The sequence below is a fragment of the Ipomoea nil genome, unplaced genomic scaffold, assembly GCF_001879475.1.
Source record: "Ipomoea nil cultivar Tokyo-kokei standard unplaced genomic scaffold, Asagao_1.1 scaffold2926, whole genome shotgun sequence".
NCBI lineage: Eukaryota > Viridiplantae > Streptophyta > Magnoliopsida > Solanales > Convolvulaceae > Ipomoea > Ipomoea nil.
The window spans coordinates 272687-295895 of record NW_017619354.1 but is presented as its reverse complement, the minus strand read 5'-3'; the positions used below and the strand labels follow the sequence as shown (position 1 = coordinate 295895).

Sequence of the window (23209 nt, the reverse complement as noted above, 5' to 3'; positions counted from 1 at the left end):
TCGGATCCACCTTGGAAGGTGAATTCGGGTCAAAATATACAATTTATATATTAAATAGAGTAAATATCCAAAATAATCCCTCGACTATAGCTAAATTCACAAATTAGTCCTCAACTTTTAATTTCACCCAATTAAGTCCTTAACTTTGTAATTTTAACACAATTTGGTCCACTGTCTATTTGACCGTTTGTTGACTGTGATTTTTGAGGATATATATGTAATTTCATGGTCCATCGTCAGTTTTTTAAGGTTCCGGTTGCATTTCCAGACCGCACTGTTACATTTGAATCCACTATCGAAAGCAATCTATCAAACCCGGTCACCTTCTTCATCCTCCCTTTGGATTCAATGTAGTTGAATTCGTACCAGAGCGAAGAAGACGACGTGTTTCCGAACCGGTGCAACGTCATCCTGGAGGCCTCCACGTGCTCCGACGAGAGCTGAAGGTTCTTCTGGAGATCATCGATCACGGTCAATTAGATGGAAGACCAAATCGTGTCAAAATTGCAAACTTAAGGACTTAATTGGGTGAAATTGAAAATTGAGGACCAATTTGTGAATTTAGCTATAGTCGAGGGACCATTTTGGGTATTTACTCTATTAAATATTCACTTTTGAATTGTGAACATTCAATATGTAAATTGTGAAACATTTAGTATATACAATTGTGAGCATTCAGTATGTAAAATTGTGAACATTCAGTATGTAAATTGTGAACATTTAATATTTAAATTGTGAACATTCAGTATCTAAATCGTGAACATTCAGTATATAAAAATTATAAACATTCAGTATGTAAATTGTGACCATTCAGTATATAAATTGTGAACATTCAGTATGTAAATTATGAACATTTAATATGTAAATTGTGTATTTTTAAACTCGAATTCACCTTGCAAAATCAACCCCGAGTTTACAGAATAATTTGTCTCCTATATAAATGGATTATGGTTGAAAATTACGTCGTATCCTAAATTTTTAGAAGCTATGTTTTTAGTGGCATATATTTTTTAGCAGAATTATAAATAAATTTGGTATTGATACATAATCTATTAACCGTAAATTTATGAAAAGAGTTAATTTCCTCTCAAATACTCGGTCGGGTCGGAGTGTGGGGAGATGGGGGCTTAAGGTTGGAAATTCAACCTTTTGGGAGAAGATGAAAACGTAGATTTTTAATATACTAAATGTATATTATTTTTGTATTGTATGCACATTATACAATATAATGTATACTCATTACAAAAATAATGTACATCCTTAAATACAATGTATATTATTTTTGTAATGAATGTACATTATTTTTGTGTTGAATGTACATTATTTTACAGTATACAAAATATGGTCTATACAACTTGTGTAGACCATGGTCCACACAATAATAATTGCTCAGATGATACATTTGTCCATCTTCTTGAGGGAAGGGTAGAGGATCGAATCTCGGTGTGGGGTATTAACTCTATGGGTTGAAATATATAGAGAAAATATAAAACATATACTGCCTTGTAATAGAGTGAATAATACTAAAGAAAAATTTAACTTCAATTCATTATTATTTGGGACAATTTTATGTTTAGTCCTAGATTATTATTTTGAAAGTCAATACATGAAAAATCCCAATACATCACTATTTAGTTCAATAGACAGGTGATGCCAAATAAGTCTCTAGAAAGGAATATTTTTGTAAAGAACCAAAAGATTAGGAAAGCAATACATTAACACTTTCTTATATCAGTTGAGTGTTTTAAGGTGTTGACAACATGATTAATGTAGTTGAATATTACACAATAAAATTATAAAAACGTGAAATTAAAGAAACTGAAGAGCATATACGAAACAAATGGATAAGGAGATACTCATTACTTGTGGAGACGAAGAAGAGATAGGCAGAGCAGAGATGACCGAGGACGGCTAGTGGCGACGAAGCAAAGAGCTAGGCGGACGCCGTGGACGACCAATGGCGAGGCTGGAGATGGTGGGCGGCAACGACGAGAGGAGACTGGCGACTATGAATTAGAGTTAGGGAGAGACTGAATTAAGAATTTTGGATTAATATGTCCAAAAAAAATTCTTACTGTTAGCGACGGATTTTAGTGTCTGTCGCTATATAGCGCGTCGCTATATAGCGACGGATTCTAAAATCCATCGCTAATATGGAAAAATTTTCCTTAATCAATTCCACTTGTAAATTTAGTGACGGATTCTCAAATCCGTCGCCAAAATGTAAAAATAAAAAACTACTCACTTGAATATTTAGCGACGGAATCATAAATCCGTCGCTAATCTATAGCAATTAAAATCATGGAGTCCGTCCTCGAAAAATCCATCGCGAATCTGTCATTGTTTTTTGCGCCAAAATTAGCTATATATTTAGCAAGGAAATATTCCGTCGTAATATCCCTCGCAAATCCCTCACTAATCCGTCACTACATGTAGATCTAATAAAAATAAAATAAAATTCGTCGCTAATTTGTCGATATTTCGTCGTTAATTTAGCAAAGGAATAGGCCCGTCGCTAATTCTGTCACTATATATATACTTTTTTTTTTTTTTTTTTTTTTTTTGTAGTGATCTATGCATTGTTAATTTTCTTGAAACAAAAATGTTTAACATTATAAAAGATTTGGACATCTGCAACTGGTAAGTAAAAAAATTATAAAATTATTATAATAAATGGGGCATTTTGAGAATTGAACTTAAATCCTCTCACACCCTAAGCAAAAATCATAACACTAAACCAAATGCCCTTTCATTAACTCATTATTGAGTAAATACCGTATTGAGTGTGTTGATGTGTATCTTGATCCAATGAAATAGTATTGTCTTACATATTTGTGTTTGGTAAAATAAAGGAAATGGAACAAAAAATAGTTGATTTTCAATTCGCACCCTAAGTGAGAATCATACCACTAGACCAAATGTCCTATTCAATACATACCGCAACTTGTTGAATAAATACTTGATTTGTGTGTAGATGGGGCATTCTGAGAATTGAACTCAGGACCTCTCACACCCTAAGCAAGAATCATACCACTAGACCAAATGCCCTTGCATTAACATATAGATCAAGATACAGATCAAAACACCCAATAGAGTATTTATTCAACAAGCTGCAGAAGGGTATTTGGCCATCGTTATGCTATGGACCCATGTCCAGCATGCATGCTGGACACGGGTAACAGTGCCTACGGCACTGTTATCTCTCTCTCTTTTCTTTTTCTTTTTTTTTTCTTTTTTTTTTTTTAATTTCAGACCGCTTCGTTATAGGAGTACATGTTCATAATTTTATTACAATATGTTAATAATTGTACATTCATAACTCCATAACTGTACGTTCATAACTCTATAACTGTACATTTATAACTCCATAACTGTACATTCATAACTCCATAACTGTACATTTATAACTCCATAATTGTACATTCATAACTCCATAATTGTACATTCATAACTCCATAACTGTACATTCATAACTTCATAATTGCACATTCATAATTTTCGAAACTCTATGTTCACAATTTTAGAGCTCTATGTTCATAATTTTATCACTATATGTTCATAATTGTAAGTTCATAATGTCAGAGCTCTTTGTTCATAATTCGATCAATAACTGTACATTCATAATTCCATAATTGTAGATTCATAACTCCATAACTGTAGATTCATAACTCCATAACTGTACATTCATAACTCCATAACTGTACATTCATAATCTTCGAAGCTCTATATTCACAATTTTAAAGCTCCATGGTCATAATTTTATCACTATATGTTCATAATTGTAAGTTCATAATGTTAAAGCTCTGTGTTCATAATTTCATAATTGCATAACTGTACATTCATAACGGCATAACTGTACATTCATAATTCAAAAAAAAAATAACGTCGTTAACGACAAAACACGCGCATTTTTTTTTTTTACTAAATGACGCGTTTTTATTTTTTTGAAAAAACGACGTCGTTTTGGGCCCGTATCCACAATTCATTGTGGACACGGGTCCAGGACATAATTTGCCGGCATTTGGTGTGTGGAAAAAAAATGGAGCATTCCATTAGGCCCAACGTGATAATGTATATTGTTAGAGTATTAGATACTTGTTGAATAAATACTCAATTTGTGTGTATATGGGGCATTTTGATGAATTGAACTCAGGACCTCTCACACCCTAAGCGAGAATCATACCACTAGACCAAATGCCCTTGCATTATAATATAGATCAAGATACAGATCAAAACACTCAATAGAGTATTTATTCAACAAGTTGCGGAAAGGCATTTGTGTGTGGAAAAAAAAAATCCAACGTGATAATGTATATTGTTAGGGTATTGGATGGTTTCAAGTATATTGAACTCATGATCTCTCGCACTCTACACGACAATTACCAACTTATTGAATAAATACTCAATTTGTGTGTATATGGGGCATTCTGAGAATTGAACTCAGGACCTCTCGCACCCTAAGCGAGAATCATACCACTAGACCAAATGCCCTTGCATTAAAATATAGATCAAGATACAAATCAAAACACTCAATAGAGTATTTATTCAACAAGTTGCGAAAGGGCATTTGTGTGTGGAAAAAAAAAAAAACTCACCTCGCACTCTACACGACAATTACCACTATACCAAATGCCCCTTCCGTGACATTCGCAACTTGTTGTTGTATAAATACTTAATTTGTGTGTATATGGGGCATTCTGAGAATTGAACTCAGGTCCTCTCGCACCCTAAGCGAGAATCATACCACTAGACCAAATGCCCTTGCATTAATTTATTGAATAAATATTTTATTGAGTATTCTGATCTGTATCTTGATCCAATAAAAAAAGTATTGTGTTATATACTTGTGTCCAATGTTAATTAGAACAATAAAACAAGGAAATCAAAACATTCTAAGAATTGAACTTGGGACATCTCTGCTCTCACACCCTAGGATCCAATTTGACCAAATGCCCTTGCATTGATTGGTTGAATAAATACCTCATTGAGTGTTTTGACCTGTATCTGGATTCATTAAAAAGAAAAGTATTAGGTTACACACTTAGGACATTTTTAAAAGTGAATACATGACATCTTGCATTCAAAGTGAGAATTATACTACTAGACCAAATGCCCTGCTATATAAGCTTTTAATATCACATCTTTCTTGTATGTATTGAAGATAAGTTGACTTTGAATCTATACAAGGTGTGCTTGTCATTTCGACTTTCTTGTCGAAGTGAATTTTTTTTTTCATTGTACGCTTTATATCATTTTTCAGGATGTTAAATTGTTTTGGTAATGTTAACATGTAGGTTAATATGGAGGCAAAAGGTTTATGCCACAGATTTTACAAAAGGAGTAATGTGGGGCATCCACAATAGGTGGTTTTTTCTTGATTTTTGTAGATTTTTTTTGCCACATGGAAGAGGGAGGGGGTGCGTTCTCCCTACAAAGACCAAGGTTTTTTCATAATTATGGGTCCCATTAAAAGAGAGAGAGAGAGAGAGACACCTTCCTTCTAGCGTGAGGCGCACAAAAGGAGTCCAGTCGACCGCGTGCACGTCACGTGCCATGTTGGGCGCGTAAATACAAAATATATATATATATATATATATATATATATATATATATATATATATATATATATATATATATATATATATATATGTTTCGGGAATGCTTTTTCCCCTTTTCTTTTTTCTCACATTTTCCTCTCTCCTCTCTCATATTTGGCACCTCAAAAACTGATCCAAAATACCTCACTATTGAGGATGCCGAACAATTTCCTTTTGAAGCCTTTCAATTAACTTGTAATACTGTTTTGTCACTACAATAGTCATGTGTCATTAAAGTATTTTTTTTTAATCTCGATCTTGACTTTTCCTTTTTGTATTGATATTTTTAATATTTAAATTTAAAACTCGCCAGCCATAATTTTTTAATTTATTGATTAAACTAACCTTTTTGTTGATTAGTTTACTTTGTAATTTGTATAGTGATGGGGTAGGGACCCGGCCCAAGATAGATTGGCCCAAAGAAGAGGGTCCGAGATAGAAAAGATGGGCTAACGTCAAAAGAAGCCCGGAGGGCGCTTGGGCCGAGTCCAGGAGTCGGTCCAGGCCCAAGCATGGGAATCTAGCTCAGAACTGCTAAGAGGAGCCCAGTGGGAGCTTGGGCCGGGACGAGGAGTCGACCAGGGCCCAAGCCCGAGAAGAGACTCGGTTCGAGGAGCCGTTGAGAGCATTAAGGAGACTCGTTCAAAAAGGAACCGTTAGGGCATTAAAAGCAGGACTCAGTCAGGCTGTTACAGGCTTGAGAGAGCCGTTGGCCAACCTAGTGATAACGTCCAATTAACTCGATGCTTTAATTAGCTTTGAAGTCGGCCATTAAGGGCCTTCAAGTCAGTGGGGGAGGAGCCTGCTATATAAAGGCTCCTCCACTCTTGTAAAAGGACACACAGAAAAAATACCCAGAGGGGGGAGTAATACCAATTCTAAAACAAGTACTTTGTTTCACTCAAATACGCATTTTATTGAAAGGTATATCCTCCAACTAAATGTTGTGTTGGACCTCCTTGGGCCCGAAAACTCAGAAACCATCATATAGCATCCACCTTACTGCATATAGGGGCATAGTTGGGTGATTTAGAAGTTAATATATCAAATTAGAAAAACTGACCTTATAAAAAGATTACATAGATTTTTATAAAACATAGATTTTTTATAAAACATTATAAACAATTATGCAATACATACTATTGTTGAATTAAAAAACTTTAGCAATGACAATGTGAATTCTTATTATAGATTTAAACCAGCAACCATTGGATCCTTTTATTTTTGTATTGGTTTCATCAATATTTTCTGAATTGCAATTTCATTATGAGACTTCAATACTTGTATTTGTTTTATTTTCCTTGGAATGAGAATGAACTAAGATTGGCGTCATAAATTAAGTTTCTGTTATGCAGGTGATGGTGTATTTCCAGCCGGTCTCTGCAGAAGGTAAAACGTGTAAGGGGCATTCCGAGAATTGAACTCGGGACCTCTCGCACCCTAAGCGAGAATCATACCACTAGACCAAATGCCCACACATCAGTTTAATGTGTAATTTTATATGAGTCATTTAACTTCGTTGCTCGCTCACTTCTACCAATTGTTAACTGGAGCAGCAAAAGAGTGTGAATGGGGCATTCCGAGAATCGAACTAGAGACCTCTCGCACCCAAAGCGAGAATCATACCACTAGACCAAATGCCCAGATTGAGAAATGTTATTATCGTTTATTATTTGACTGTGCATTTGGGATAAGGGGATTCTGAGCATATTCTGTCCGGGCTTTATCGTCAATTCGTTTCCCTACAAAGTCAACTGCTGTCTACGGTGTACCTACAAGAGAGAAGACAGGACAGGAGTGTCGGAAAACTGTGAGTAAAATGGGGCATTCCGAGAATCGAACTCGGGACCTCTCGCACCCGAAGCGAGAATCATACCACTAGACCAAATGCCCTTGTTGTTTTTTTAAGTCGTTTATAATTAAAAAAGCCAATAATAATGTGAGTTGTCCCTCCATGTGCCTAATTGATAATTCTTTTTCAGACTTAAAAAAAATTGGCATTACACCCACCAAGTCAAATAAGTTAATTATGTATTTATTATGTGTGGAGTGGAAATGGCCAAACTCCTCGATATTCACGCCCAACCCCTCAGCTTGTGTGGTATTCCTTTTCATTCTCTCATCTTATTCTCAACTTTTCCTTATTAAAGCTCCATGGAATTGCATTCTTGTTCATCATCAGCTCAGCTCAAAAAGAGTGAGGGGAAGAGAGAACAAAAGGAATAAAACAAGCTTGTTCTCTCTCTCATCTACCCGCCTTGCTCGATCCATCTTCCAAAATAAAAACAATTCCAATTCAAAAAAACAATGGCATTTCAGGGAACAAACCAGAAGTGCATGGCCTGCGAGAAGACCGTGTATCTCGTTGATCGCCTCGCCGCAGACAACAGAGTCTACCACAAATCATGCTTCAGATGCTACCACTGCAAGGGCACCCTCAAGCTCAGCAACTTCAACTCCTTCGAGGGGGTTCTCTACTGCCGCCCGCACTTTGATCAGCTGTTCAAGCGAACCGGCAGCCTGGACAAGAGCTTCGAAGGGATCCCCAAAGTGGCGCGGCCGGAGAAGGGTGCGGGTCCCGTGGACGCGGGGGAGAGGCTTGGGAGGGTGCCGTCGGGGCACTTTGTAGGGACGACGGATAAATGCGTCACCTGCACCCTCACGGTTTACCCGACGGAGAAGATCAGCGTGAACGGCACGGCGTACCATAAGGCCTGCTTCAAGTGCAGCCACGCGGGGTGCACCATCAGCCCGTCTAACTATATTGCCTACGAGGGGAGGCTCTACTGCAAGCATCACCATATTCAACTCTTCAAGGAGAAGGGCAATTATAGCCAGCTCGACAGTGAAGGTAGCGGGAATTTTAGTGCCAGTGATACTGAGAGCGCCGCCGCCGCTTCCGTCCTACCTGAAGAAATCGCGGCCGCCGAGTGATCCCCGGATCGGAGCGAGCTTTTTGCCCATATAATGCATGCGCGCAGATGATATGATGTTTAATTTGTATGATGAGCTGATCGAGGTTTCATTATTTGGCTTTTGTCTTTCTTGTTTTTTTTATTTTTTTTTTCTTTTTCCTACATAATAATACACATTATTTTTGCTAGCTTGTGCATCATTATTATTATTATTATTTTCAAAATTAAAAGTAATCTGTGTGTTCACATTGCAACATGAATCACTGATAAATGATAATGATATAGATTGGAGTGAATATTTATTTATATTACGGTATAATTGATTAGTGTTCTAGGGCACCATCCAAGTTCTCATTAACCTATATATGCTTTGCCTGTTTACTCCTATCAAATAGAGGAACTGACTGACTACTAAGCATATGTACCGTAGGAAGAACTTGGATTCCACATAATGTACGTGATTATCTTTTTACATTTCTTCTGAATTGTGATTTAAAATAGCTTACAAAAATTAGATTTTTATATAATATATGCAATTTCTTTTCTAATAAATAAGCTTATAAAACTATCATCGAAGGGGTGTCTAATGAATTAAAAAGTAACTTAATCAACAAATTTAATAGTACGTAGGAAGAAAAACTTTCAACCAAAAAAATGGCTTATATCCTTTATATATAAAGTATGATCTTTTCATATTTAAACTAATATTGAAATATATATAAAGAGTAAATACCACCTATCAATGGTCCCTAACTTCCGTAATTACCATCCGTCATCCTCCGAGTTGTCAAAAGTTACCTTCTAGCGTCCTTCCGTTACTTCCTCCCGTCTCAGCCGTCAAAATGGAGGGTAATATTGTCATTTGACTTATACAAGAAGAGTTAATACCAGCCAAGGTCCCTCGAGTTTGGTGGTTTGGCCATCTTTAGTCCCAAGTTTCCATATTCCATTATTTTCCTTCTTTCATATTCTCTTCTTCAAATGTATTATTATTACTATTATTTATAGTTATTATTAAATTCTTATTATTATTACTATTATTTATAGTTATTATTGCTATTATTAAATTATTATTATTATTGTTATTATTATATTATTAGCATTAAATTATTATTATTATTGTTATTATTATTATTATTATAATATTCATATTCATATTATTATTATTGTTATTATTGTTATTATTAAATTATTATTATTATTATTATTATTATTATTATTATTATTATTATTATTATTATTATTATTATTGGTGGTTTGGCCATCTTTAGTCCCAAACTTGGCCAAACAATATTATGGCATGTTTGGTTCATGGAATAGGTCAGGAATGGAATAACATTCTTTGGAATAGACCTATTCCATCGTTTGGTTGGATCATTTTGTCATGGGAATAGCATGCCTAGGAATAGCATTCTTATTCCCTCCAAATTCATTCCGTGAACCAAACGCGCTGTTAAAGAAAGTTGGTGGTTTCTCAACTTTCAACTCGAACTCCCTCTTCTCCTATACAATATTAAAGAAAATTTACAAATGTATAGGGGTCGTTTACTTCATTTATCTGTTTTTCCATTTCCAGTTTTTCATTTCTCCATTTCTCCAGTTTTCTTTCTCCATTTTTCCAGTTTTCCTTCTCCATTTTTTCCAGTTTTCCATTTTTCCATTCCTCCAGATTTTTATTTCTCTAATTTTCTGATTTTATTAAATACACTCATCCTATATAGCATTTGCACATTTCTACAACAACAACAACAATAATAATTTAATAATTTAATAATAATAATAATAATAATAATAATAATAACAATAAATAATAGTAATAATAATAAGAATTTAATAATAATAATAATAATAATAATAATAATAATAATAATAATAATAATAATAATAACAATAACAATAACAATAATAATAATAATAATAATAGCATTTGTACATTTCTACAACAACAAAAACAACAACAATAACAATAATAATAATAATAGTAATAATAATTTTAAAAAATAATAATAACAATAAATAATAATAATAATAATAATAATTTAATAATAACAATAACAATAATAATAATAATAATAATATGAATATGAATATTATAATAATAATAATAATAATAATAATAATAATAATTTAATGCTAATAATATAATAATAGTGGCAAATGAGCTCTCTTTGTGGGGGAGAATTCCGGGATAACCCGGGTTCAATTCTCACAAGTGACGATTCCCTTTGGGCTAGCTTCTGTGCCTCTCGGAGCGAACCGGGTGGACCTGGACCGTTAAACGGACAGAGAAAGACCCGGACCACAATGTGTGGGTTTATACCAAAAAAAAAAAAACAATAACAATAATAATAATAATTTAATAATAACAATAATAACTTTAAATAATAGTAATAATAATAAGAATTTAATAATAACTATAAATAACAGTAATAATAATACATTTGAAGAAGAGAATATGAAAGAGGGAAAATAATGGAATATGGAAACTTGGGACTAAAGATGGCTAAACCACCAAACTCGAGGGACCTTGGCTGGTATTAACTCTTTTCGTATAAGTCAAATGACAATATTACCCTCCATTTTGACGGCTGAGACGGGAGGAAGTAACGGAAGGACGCTAGAAGGTAACTTTTGACAACTCGGAGGATGACGGATGGTAATTACGAAAGTTAGGGACCGTTGATCGCGACGCCACCAAACATTTTTTCATTGTTTTGTAATTGTTTGACTAGGAAACTGATTTCCCCTACTTTTTTTCACCTGCTAAGTTAAAAAAAAAAGCCCCCTTAAATTAAGTGAAAAAATTATACCAAAAGAGCTATTAGCTAACAACTAATTTACCAAACACGTTTTTACAAAAAGTTAATTAACCAAACACTTATATTATTTTTTAAAAGTCAACAACTAACAATGATTAAATAAATCAAAATTAACCTATAGACTAACTATTTTATCAAATTGGGCCTTCCGCATCATGCAGTGAAAAATGAAAAGGACCAAAGCATGATTGTTTGACTAAAGTAAGTCAAATAGCAAAAAACTAATCCAAAAAGTTGTGTATCAAATACAACCTCAATAAAAATATAATGTTGCTCATCGTCAAGAGTCAATGTTTCTTGGGAGAGAAGAGAAAAACCTTTGGGCATAAAAAAAAAAAAAAAAAAAAAAAAAAAAAAAAAAAAAAAACACCTAAATTAACTTTTGAAAGAATTAAAATTTTACAAATGAACATGTTTTATACACAACAATTTCCAATGAGAAATCGAAAATTTCAACAACAAAAGGAAGCCAAGGAAATGAAAACTAAAAACATTTTTCCTGTTAAGTGAAGATTGAGGAAGCATTTTCTACGACTAAGCACAATGAATGCCTGGATTTCTATGAAGAAGGTTCCCATACTACCAGAAGACTGAAACTTCCCCTTTCCCATTTTACCTGAACAAGTGTTCCTGGTTTATATCCACCAAGATTTTCCCTTACAGATTACCGGCTTATCTATCTGTCAACACCTAAACAGAAACATCCAAAAAACAAAAGGAAAACACAACATATCCAAGCTTGTCAGCAGCCAGAAGATGCATTCAAGGTTACAAATTGACCACCTGATTCTAGTCACCGGAAAATCCGCCATATTTACAAGAGTGGAGTAAGAGTGAGATGTCTGGAAACTCATCTGCCCTTTGATCTGGATTAAGGTCTACGAGATCGGGATTCTCCTTTGGCGAAATCCATCAAGCCTGAATCATCTAAATGTGTTCAGGAAAAAGAAAAACAGTTAATGAAGGATTAAGTAGTATATATGCATGTGCAGTAATAGCTTATAGAGGGAAAACATCTTTTGGATAATGCAATCATTAATCCTGCTGAAGAGCCAATGGACTATAGAAACCACCAATTTGAAGATTAATTCGACAAACATCGCAAAGATAGGCCAGATAACAACCACCAACTAAAAGGAAAAAGAAACAAACAATGCTCAAGGAAAAATATATGGAGGCCATTTCAGGCATACTATCCATATTGCTCCACAAAGCACAAATGCCTTTGTGAGGTAAGATGTAATCCTAAACAGTCTTTTATGAAGTAAATAGGGCTCCCTTTGGAGCCAAGTGGAGTTATGAGCTATGATCTCTTTACTGAGAATCAACAACTACTAAAACGGAAGCAAGAGAATGGAAGAAACTAAGTAAAATCCTTATAACTAAAAGAAATTAAGGATTTACCATCCTAGGGGTGCTTCTCCCATGTACTGTCTTCATTGCTGCTTCTGCAAAGGCTAGTGCAGCTTCTGCATCAGCTTCTGCTGCCTCTGCCTCCCTTGCTGCCTGTTCAGCTTCTGCTATAGCGGCTTCAGCTTCGGCAACAGCTTGAGCAGCAGTAGCTGCTGCCTCCTGAGGCGTCATACTCCTCATCTTGGCTAACTCCAAATCAATCTGAGATTTAGTGAGCATATCAATATCATACCGATCAACCTTAGGCAAGATTCTCTCCCTGCCCTCTAAGATTGGAATGGGAGGGTTTCTTGTATTGTTAGACAACAATGAAGATGGAACTATCCTATATTTCCGTGACATCTGCAAAAGAAGAAATCACTCAACAGTATTATGATCAAACCTGAAGAGACCAAATAAAGAAATATTTCTGAAAATTATTCCTTGTTTTAAAACAAAACATTGTTTCACAGATTTAAATGCAGACAAAGTATAATATCACCTTCATAAGTTTCCCGGTCGCAGTCAAATACTTCAGTTTTGCAGAAAGTAGCCTTTTAAAATTTGGAGGTGCCCAGTATTGATCCTACAAAACAAAGAACACAATTCTGGGTATAATGAATAACAAGCTGAAACAAACAAAATATGAATAATGTTGGTCCTAAGCATATTTGAATCCGTGCATGACCCTTGAACTTCAATAGCTTCAAGATGTTTGATATTACAGCTGTCAAAAACCAGGCTGTACAGAGGGTAGATATGGCTCAGCTCATAACATCCAATTTCAGTACCATTTGAATAGTTAGTTAAACCAAACTCCAATTTTCTCTTCTCCGTTACAATGTATGAGCCAAGTACATTATGGGATCAAGCTTGGATTTTTTTACACCTATATTTTACATCATTACTATAAACTTGTCCACTAGTCAAGAAGAAAACCTTCAAGTTGGTAGTCAAAAGGTTGAAGCCTATATGCAAGGTTGCTATACTGTGTAAGGCTCCGGTCTGGGTAGGATATGCACAATCTTTTTTGTACTCAGAGGCAGTTTACAGGAGTTGAACATTGGAACCAGTGACCTAACAATCCATAGGTGCACTCTTGGCCACTACCCCAAGCCTAAGGCTATTCCATTGTTCATTCTTCTGAGAGTATGCTCAATTAAGAAGAGACTTACCTCTATGTATGCAGCAATAGTTTTCTTGTTTGATCCACCAGGCTCCTTCAAGTTGTTTATAGCATCCATAACAAGATTGTCCAACCTATAACAAAGAAAAGAGGCAATGGTTAATAGAGTCATCTTAAACATAGTTAGACTGGTATAACAATGCAACTTCCAATTTTTCTGGGGGAACACCAACTCACCGAGGGTGCTAAATTTCTAGCATAAGAAATATTTGGTTAATACTCCAGACATCTCTTATAGAAAATCATAATAGTAGGAAACTTACAAAAATGTGTCATTATTCTAGAAAATGGAAATATAAAATTAAAAACAATCATAAGACACGCAAAGCCAAATAGACGTTTTGAAGAACCAAAAGCAGAATTCCTTTCAAGTGTCACATTCACAGGGAAAATGAATAGTTTATTAAAACAAGTAATTTACAACTGTAATAAAAAGATTGTGCCATATAAAAGTAATAAAAAAGGAGTTCAACCGTATGATGGATCTCTTTGAGCCACCATTCTGTGGAGAACCACTAGAAGTTTCAACTCTCTTGCCTTCACTACTTTCCTCCTCGCTTTGAACTACATTTGTAAGAGCCAATGAGTTCTCATCCTGTTTAGAGGTTCGGTGCATCCTTTTAACTGCTAATCTTGACTTCTCTCGAGATCCCCAGCCATTTGCCATCACAGTCATGTTTCTCCACTTGTCCTAATCATATCAAACAGAAATAAATGCATGAAGAGCCTAACTCAATAAGACATATTTACAAGCACTATGAGGGATTATTCTATCATTAATGCCCTAGGAAATCAATACTTCTTTTTCCCATTGAAAAAAATAGATGATATGTAGAACAATGAGAAGTTTTACCTTGAGATCTACATTTGAACGAAGATACAATACTCCACTATATTCTGGATCCTTAAGGATCGTGCGCCATTTGCCTGGTCCATGCTTGAGTACTCCAGCTTTAAGAGCAGCTTCTTCTTCAGAAGTCCATTTTTGTTTAGGTGCACCCATTAAAGGTTTTTATGGAAAGAGGTCTTAAGGGAGACGAAGGACAAAGATAATTAGAAATGGGAGAGTTATCCTGTATAACCAACATTACACCAATATAATTAACACTATGTTTAGACCAGGACCACCCTCATTATATCATTATATGAAGGGCATAATCTAAAAAATGCCACAAACATGTAATTCAAAGCTATTCCATGTCTAGTCCCCTGATCAAATGAAGGCATGAAGAAGTTCGCACATGCCACAGGTATCAGTTTGAAGTTACCATTGCATTGATTATCTCCTCAAGGCCGTGAACAAGCTATCATTCATAGCCAACACTAGCCAACAGAATTAATTAGCAGTATCACTTAAACAAAGTCCAAATAGTAAGAATCTTAAGTACTACATCCTTGATATGGAGTTTTTGTAACGATAAAATGAGTTCTTATCACATTACAAAACTTCCAATACAATTTATCAACCAACTTTATTTGGCTGAGATCATCAATTAGCAAAAAGGAGACACAAAATTGACAAAAATTCCTTCCATTTTTGCACTGAAGACACTCATTCAAGAACATAACCTTTTAAAAAAAAAAACAATGCATAAGAAATTCTCCATATTTAAAAAATAAAATGAAAAAGGATTTTTTTTTTTTGGGGGGTTGGTGAAGGTAATCACAATAAAAGATTCAAACATTGTGGTCGCACTGCAAATTAATAAGCACTAAAGAGAAAATGAATCATCATAGAGATCAATTTCCAGACAAATTTTCAATCTGAGATCATATTCTGCAATAGCCCAAACACAAACCCTAGATTTGAATCAATAAGAAAATTTCCAAATGCAAAACCAGAGTTCAGTTGGTAAAAAGCAATTAAACGTTTAAAAAGTTTGAAAATCACCAGAAAAGTCGTTCAGATGTAGCGATTGATGCTCAGAGCTTTCAGAATTTGGACGTGCCCTGTCTGAACTCTGAAGTCTGAAGTGTTATTTCCTGTTCTTTTTCTTTTTACACGTCTAGGCAAGTATATAAATTGTTCTGAATTTTTCTTTTTTCGACCACAAGATGATATGAGTAGGCACCTAACTATATGAGAGGGAACAAAGTGTTATTTATATTGATTTTTTTTTTTATAAGAGGGATTTTTGAACTTTCGATCTTTTTCAAGTGATGAGAGTGTATGATCACTCACTACAATTAAACTAGTTAGGAATTGTTTACCAACGTAAAAAAAAAATGGAGGATTTTTTAAAAAAATGAAGAAATTAAAAAGTGGAAAAATAAAAATTGGAAAAATTGTTTACTAAATTTATTTCTCCAAAACTATATTCTATCTCCATTTTTCACATTCCTTAAAAAATTTGGAGAACTTGTAAACAAGTTTCTCCAAATGGAGAAATGGAAGGATGCGGGTGAATAATGTTGCTCAACCCAGAGGTCTAAGATTTGAACCCTGCTGGTGCCTCATCTTTATCTCTGCTATTCTTTTTGACTAGGGCGCCTACCTCTTCCTCACTCTTTGATTACTAGTATTATTATTACTATAATTCTTTAGTTTATTATTATTATTTGTAGAAGAAATATACAAATGCATTATTATTATTATTATTATTATTATTATTATTATTATTATTATTATTATTATTATTCATTGTAGAAATATAAAAATGCTATATGCAACGATGATTGTATTTAATGAGATTTTGCGTATTTTGTTTTGTAATCAAACTATATTATTATGTCCTAAAAAACTATATTATTATTGTTATTGTTATTGTTATTGTTATTAGTATTATTATCTTTGTGGAAATGTACAAATTTTATATGGGATGATTGAATTTAATGAAATCAGAAAATTAGAAAAATGAAAAACTAGAGGAATGGAAAATTGGAAAAATGGAGAAGAAAAACTGGAGAAATGAAAAACTGAAAAAAAAAAAAAAACAGAGAAATGAAGTAAACGACACCTAGTTTTTTGACTATTTTAGTACCTAACTATTGTCACTTTTGGTTCCTCGACTATTATTCACTTTTACTTTTACTTTTACTTTTACTTTTTATTTTTAATTATTGATTTTGATTTTTTTATACTTTGTGTATAATTATATTTATGTTGTCACATTTAATCCTATCGATTAAATCTTCGATGACTACTTGCCGAAAAATGTAAAAATTTTCTCAATATTCTTTCAAGATTACTACAAGGAAACATCATTCATTCAAATTTAATTACACAATACTATTAGTAAAATTTGCACTTGTAGCAACTCTATATGAGATAAAATTTTGATTTTTCAATAAGTAATTGTCAAAGATCTAGTCGATAGTCGGTAAGACCAATGTGACAACAAAAGTATACTTGCATACTAAAAATGACAATATTAATAATTTAGGACCAATTTGTGATAAGTGAATAATAGTATAAGGACCAAATGTGACAATAAATATATTATTATTTTATATATTATTTTCTATTTAAAACTCAAAATAATCATCCTTATCTAAAAAAAATATTAACAAAAAATTATCACTTTTAGTTCTCTAATTATTGAAGCGTGCACAATATCGCTTTTCTCTATTAGGAGGTTGAGTTTGAAAGTAATTTAGAAATATAATTAATTTCATTTTTTGTCCTAGAGTTATATGCGTAGTCTACTTTTAATCATTTTTTAAGAGTACTCTTGTTTAATTTTAGTATTATTGTGACATGATAATTTTTAGTCATCCATTAACAAAACCGTTTAAATGTTGTTAAATACAATGACATTTTAATCCTAGTGTTAATTTCTTTTTCAATTTTTAGTCATAGAATTATGTGTCATTATATTTTTAGTCCATTTTTTTTTCAAAATATTACCGTTGGTCCTAGCATTATTGTGGTATGACAATTTATTATCCTTTATCAACAAATATATTTAAATAACGTCAAATACAAGCTCTTCGATCTTTTTAATACAAAGTGAGTTAACCTGTTATATTTTTATTTTTGAAAAAAAATAATTCACGGGTCAGTCTCCATCTTCTTCGAGTGTAATCTACAGCGCCTCCGCGGCGAACCAAGAGTCCGCATCCCTAATACCATACCGGTGAAGCTGCAACCAGGGACGGAGCCAAAGGGGGGACAGCTGCCCCCCCCCCCCCCTCACCCCACCCCCACCCACCCCATATATAATATTTGTATGTATATATGTATATATATTATAGGTTTTAGTATTAGTATAAAAAACTAGTAAATGTTAACAAGTAAGGAGTTAGATTAGTTGATAGAGTATGTGTTTGGTAATAGGAAAAGTTTTAAGTTCAAATTCTTGCATTAACATAATTTTACATATTTTTGAGTTCTTCCCCTATGGCTTCAACAGAGTCACTTTTTTAATATTTAACACACACACACACACACAACATTGAGATGTGTAATTTATAATGTGTTTTCAATTCGAATAATTTTATCAAATTAATTATGTTTTTTTGTTATGAATATTTTTATAAAATTTCGACGTGTTTTATTTTTCGCACATATCCAACAATATTTACAACTATATTTCTTAGGTAATGGTTATAAAAAAAAAAAAAAAAAAACACAAATCTTAGGTAGGTAATTTATTTTATTTTTTTAAAATTATATCTTTTATTTTAATGTTTCGCTTTTATTGTAAAAATTTCTGAATCCGTCATACTTCTTCGCCTCCCTTCAATCGAATTTCAGGCTCCGTCCCTGGTTGCAACTATTCATTTTATGGATGAAAGGCAAAATGCAGGCAAAAGCGACAAAATAGGTATGCCAAATTTATGTATTTGCTCTTCTTATATTTTTTAATTTTAAGTGATTAATAACGTCATTTTGAATGTCATTTAAACATATTTGTTGACGGAGGATCAAATATGATCATGCCACAATAATGCTATGACAAATATAGATGTTCTAAAAAAATGATTAAAAGTTGAATGACACATATAGGTCCGAAAAAGGATAAGAAATTAACACTTATTATATGGTTATGTATTATTTCTTTAGTAGTTATTTAGTAAATTTAGTAAATTTAGAAAGTAAATGATAAAAAAAAGATAATGACGCATTTTTTTTTTCAGAGAAAATTGGCCTAGGTGAAAAATGCGCACAAATCTCAACCATTAAATTCATCAAAATCTACTATTCTTAAAAAAAAAAAAAAAAACACTTCGAATTAAAAAAAACTGTGTACTTGAAAGTACAAAAACATGCACGGGAAAGCACACAAATGTGCACTTGAAGGCCAAAATTATGCACTCAAAGGCACAAAGATGTACAATCGAAGCAATTTATGGTACCAAAAAGTAAAGTTATTCAACTTAAGTGTTATTGAAGCAATTGCTCGTACAAATCGTTTGTAAATTTCACAAATTCCATTAGAAATTTAGTTATAGACTATTGAAAAGAAGATAAAACGTAACATATAATAAACACTTGCTCGTAATTGTGCATTTGAAGACACAAAAATATGCACTTGAAGGCATAAAAATGTGTACTTGAAGGCCAGAATTCTGCACTCGAAGACAAAAATATGTTCAATCAAAGCAATTTATGGTAGCAAAAAGGAAAGTTATTCAACTTAAGTGTATTGAAGCAATTGTCCATACAAATCGTTTGTAGATTTCACAAATTTCATTAGAATTGAAATTTAGTTATAGATTATTGAAAAGAATGCAAACATATAATTAACATTGACCCATAAATATGCACTTGAAGGCCAAATTTTTGCACTCAAAGTTATTAAGATTTGCACTCAAAAGGAAAAACTAAGTACTGAGACAGAACATACGCACTTGAAGAAGGAAAAATATGAACTTGAAGAAAAGAACATCTAAAAATTACTTACTCAAAATTACAACAATGACACCGCGTGTTTTTAATTCTTCTTCATTTTAGACTCTTGATTTGGACTAGATATATGGTTGAGATTGAACACTATATTTTTACCTAAAGTCTTCCTTCGCATATGATTCGTAACACACACACACACACACACACACACACACACACACACACAGTCGCGTGCGCGCACACACACACACACAGAGTCGCGCGCGCGCACACACACACACAGAGGATCAAGTGCGAAGGACTCCCAAGATGAAAAATGCGCACAGATCTCAGTCATTAAATTCATCCAGATCTACTGCTCTTTTAATAAGAAAAAAAAATTACACTTCGAATTAACAAAAATTGTGCGCTTACAAGCACAAAAACGTGCACTTGAAGGTCAAAATTCTGCACTTAAAGGCACAAAGATGTACAATCGAATCAATTTATAGTACCAAAAAAAAAATATTCAACTTAAGTGTTATTGAAGCAATTGCCCATACAAATCGTTTGTAAATATCACAAATTCCATTAGAAATTTAGTTATAGATTATTGAAAAGAAGACAAAACATATAATAAACACTTGCTCATATAATATAATTGTGCACTTGAAGACACAAAAATAAGCACTTGAAGGCATAAAAATGTGCACTCGAAGGCCAAAATTCGACACTCGAAGGCATAAATATGTTCAATCGATGCAAATGATGGTAACAAAAAGAAAAGTTGTTCAACTTAAGTGTTATTGAAGCAATTGTCCATACAAATCGTTTGTAAATCTCATAAATTAGAAATTTAGTTAGTAATTATTGAAAAGAATGCAAAACATATAATAAACATTGACGCATGCATAAATATGCACTTGAATGCATAAAAATGTGCACTTGAAAACTAATATTCACTACTGGAAATTATGGAATTTCCGACCACCTGAAAATGATCTTAAATCAAGTTAAAAGCCTTGTTCCGACCACTTTTGGTATCCGGAAAAACCTTTGTTGCTATTTCCGGCCACTTTTTGGACTTTTTGATATCAACTTAATTTAAGATCATTTTCAAGTGGTCGGAAATTCCATAATTTCCAATAGTGATTTTTGCACTCAAAGGTTAAAATTTTGCACTCAAATTAAAGGGAAAATTAAGTACTGAGACAAAACATATACATTCGAAGAAGGGAAAATATGCACTCGAAAGGAAAATGTGCACTCGAAGAAGAAAAAAATATGCACTCGAAGAAAAAGAACATCTAAACTGACAACTCAAATTTACAACAATACCACCGCATGTTTTTTAATTCTTCTTTCATTCTAGACTCTTGATTTGGACTAGATTTACGGTTGAGATTTAATCCTTTTTTTTTTTTTTATCTAAAGTCTTCCTTCACATATGATCCATAATCTATATATATGCAGGCATCGTACGTTGTTGTTCGGATTAACTGAGCAAATTGAAGCGTTAACGTCAGAAGCAGGCGTCCAAGAGGCAGCAACAACACAGTGCGGCCAAACTGCAAAATTACAACATAGGATTATTTTATTTTATTTTTTAGGGTGAAATTTCTACATAGGATTATATTATTGGCATATATGCATGAATGTGCATGCATGCCAATGCGTATGCTAGATGGTTTTTACTTTTTAACCTCGTTGAAAATCTTGCACTAACAAGAGATCAGACCACATGTTCCATAAATATTTTGTTTATTGTGACAAAATATGTTTTTATTTTTACCACAATAATGAATAAGGAATAGAAAAAACATCAATGTTTAAGAGGGAGTTATGAGAGAAAACATTAATTAAATTATCTTCTTCCAAAAAATTGAATTAAAGAGTTTTACTATATGCATTCTCAAATTTACTTTCTGATGTGATGGGTACTGATAAACTATTTTTTTTAATTGTGGGTCCCAATATAAATGTCTACAATTTGGTGTGTGGGAATACAAATTGAGAATACACATAGTATTTTTCTTGATCTGCTTCACAGGCGTGATTTGTGTTAAATCAGATTAAGTTAAATCACCGGATCTAATTACCAATATAATACAGATGCAATGATGCATATATGGACATTTTTAGGAAGATTTTGGTGAATGGACAAAATTTTAAAAAAATGAAAAAGTTATTATTACCATCCTTCCAAACAACCAGAGCTGCCGGATTGTTGTTGTTGGCGAGGGGGCGGCGGCGCAGCGTATTGGGGGGCATACTGCGGAGGATAACCCGGTTGGGGAGGGTAACCTTGAGGAGGAGGAGGAGGGTAACCTGGAGAAGGGTAGCCCGCGCCCGGAGGAGGGTAGGCTTGGGGAGGATACCCTTGAGGAGGGTACCCTTGGGGAGGATATCCTTGGGGTTGGGGAGGGTATCCCTGGGGTTGGGGCGGGTAGCCCTGAGGAGGGTAGCCGGGAGTTGCATCTTTGTCGTGAGAATCTTGCTGCGGCGGCGGCGGTTGCGGATAACCTACGAACAATTTAATGATCGATCCAAACCAGAAAATTCATCAGATCGATTGCATATATAAATATATGTATATATCAGATGAGATGCAAAACAAAAATGCATGCATGCATATATATGTGTATGTGTACGTACCTTGGGGAGGAGGAAGACCAACGGGAGGCTGGCCCTGATTGTAATGGCTCATTATTGTTGAATGTTGAGTGGGTGGACTATGGAGAGGCTAAGGAGATTGTAGAACGCCGCAGAAACAAAAATTAAAGAGAGATAGAGATAGAGATAGAGATAGGGCAAATAGATGAGATGCATTATATTGCATCACTATACCTAAATGAGCACCCTCAGCTCATCCATTTATGTGGTGTGGGTTCTCTCACATACACTTGCACCACCTCTCCATACTTCAATTCTCCTTAATTGTCTTATTTTAATTAATTTCTCTTTACCCTCCCAAAATATTATATTGTTGATTTTTGTTTTTTTTTAAAAAATATATACATTATTAATATTTTATTTTAAAACTTATGGTTTCTTATTTTTCAATTATTTTTCTTGAAAATGTGTTTGTCAATAACAACTTTGTTAGGAAAATTAGTAAATGCATGTGTTTCTAAAAAAATGTTAAGTATCATATAAAAACTAGCTCTTAGAGAAAATTAAGAACCAATTTTTTGAATGGTACTGACTCTATTACATTGTAGTAGATGTTCAAACATAACAACATCAACAACATCTCCACTGATGTGGCTCAATCTCATGACCTCCCACAAGAAAGAGATCACTACATACCATCTAAGTACAAGGTGCTTGGCAACCAAATCTAAGATTAGTTCTAGACCAAATGATGAAAAAAATTTCAGTGTCATTTTTACAAATTTCTCTAATTTTAAAAGTTCACTTTCCAAACTATACATATTACTTTTGAACATTATATAGTTATAGTGTATTTTTAGCCAATTTGAAATTATATTGCAGCGCACTTAAAGACCAAATTTTTTAGTTTATGGTTT

The 23209-nt window shown here is 33.5% G+C and overlaps 3 protein-coding genes and 6 non-coding genes across 10 annotated transcripts; 1 reads left to right on the top strand and 8 right to left on the bottom strand.

Annotated features, from left to right (window-relative positions):
• Nucleotides 1–2976: 2976 nt before the first annotated feature.
• Nucleotides 2977–3048, bottom strand: TRNAP-AGG. The gene has a single exon. It is a non-coding gene; the product is annotated as a tRNA-Pro (tRNA).
• A 1371-nt stretch (nt 3049–4419) lies between these two features.
• TRNAP-AGG lies at nt 4420–4491 on the bottom strand. Its single transcript has one exon. It is a non-coding gene; the product is annotated as a tRNA-Pro (tRNA).
• A 198-nt stretch (nt 4492–4689) lies between these two features.
• On the bottom strand, nt 4690–4761 carry TRNAP-AGG. Its single transcript has one exon. It is a non-coding gene; the product is annotated as a tRNA-Pro (tRNA).
• A 2238-nt stretch (nt 4762–6999) lies between these two features.
• Nucleotides 7000–7071, bottom strand: TRNAP-AGG. The gene has a single exon. It is a non-coding gene; the product is annotated as a tRNA-Pro (tRNA).
• A 97-nt stretch (nt 7072–7168) lies between these two features.
• Nucleotides 7169–7240, bottom strand: TRNAP-UGG. Its single transcript has one exon. It is a non-coding gene; the product is annotated as a tRNA-Pro (tRNA).
• Nucleotides 7241–7418: 178 nt separating this feature from the next.
• TRNAP-CGG lies at nt 7419–7490 on the bottom strand. The gene has a single exon. It is a non-coding gene; the product is annotated as a tRNA-Pro (tRNA).
• Nucleotides 7491–7776: 286 nt separating this feature from the next.
• Nucleotides 7777–8714, top strand: LOC109161979 (LIM domain-containing protein WLIM1-like). The gene has a single exon (XM_019310584.1). It carries the CDS (start codon nt 7905–7907, stop codon nt 8529–8531), a length of 627 nt encoding a protein of 208 aa, XP_019166129.1. The 5' UTR covers nt 7777–7904; the 3' UTR covers nt 8532–8714.
• A 2980-nt stretch (nt 8715–11694) lies between these two features.
• LOC109161978 (telomere repeat-binding factor 1-like) lies at nt 11695–15918 on the bottom strand. Of its 2 annotated transcripts, none has more exons than XM_019310582.1 (7): nt 15801–15918; nt 14763–14982; nt 14383–14600; nt 13899–13983; nt 13226–13309; nt 12736–13086; nt 11695–12258 (listed from the first exon to the last, which is right to left on the bottom strand). In XM_019310582.1, exons 2-7 carry the CDS (start codon nt 14910–14912, stop codon nt 12244–12246), a joined length of 903 nt encoding a protein of 300 aa, XP_019166127.1. In that variant the 5' UTR covers nt 14913–14982; nt 15801–15918; the 3' UTR covers nt 11695–12243. The 2 variants fall into 2 exon arrangements, with proteins under 2 accessions (XP_019166127.1, XP_019166128.1); XM_019310583.1 differs by having other exon boundaries at nt 11807–12258; nt 14763–14935.
• Nucleotides 15919–21171: 5253 nt separating this feature from the next.
• LOC109161789 (cysteine-rich and transmembrane domain-containing protein A-like) lies at nt 21172–22415 on the bottom strand. The gene is made up of 3 exons (XM_019310297.1): nt 22335–22415; nt 21875–22202; nt 21172–21247 (listed from the first exon to the last, which is right to left on the bottom strand). The coding sequence occupies exons 1-3, from the start codon at nt 22384–22386 to the stop codon at nt 21202–21204; spliced, it is 426 nt and encodes a 141-aa protein (XP_019165842.1). The 5' UTR covers nt 22387–22415; the 3' UTR covers nt 21172–21201.
• Nucleotides 22416–23209: the final 794 nt, after the last annotated feature.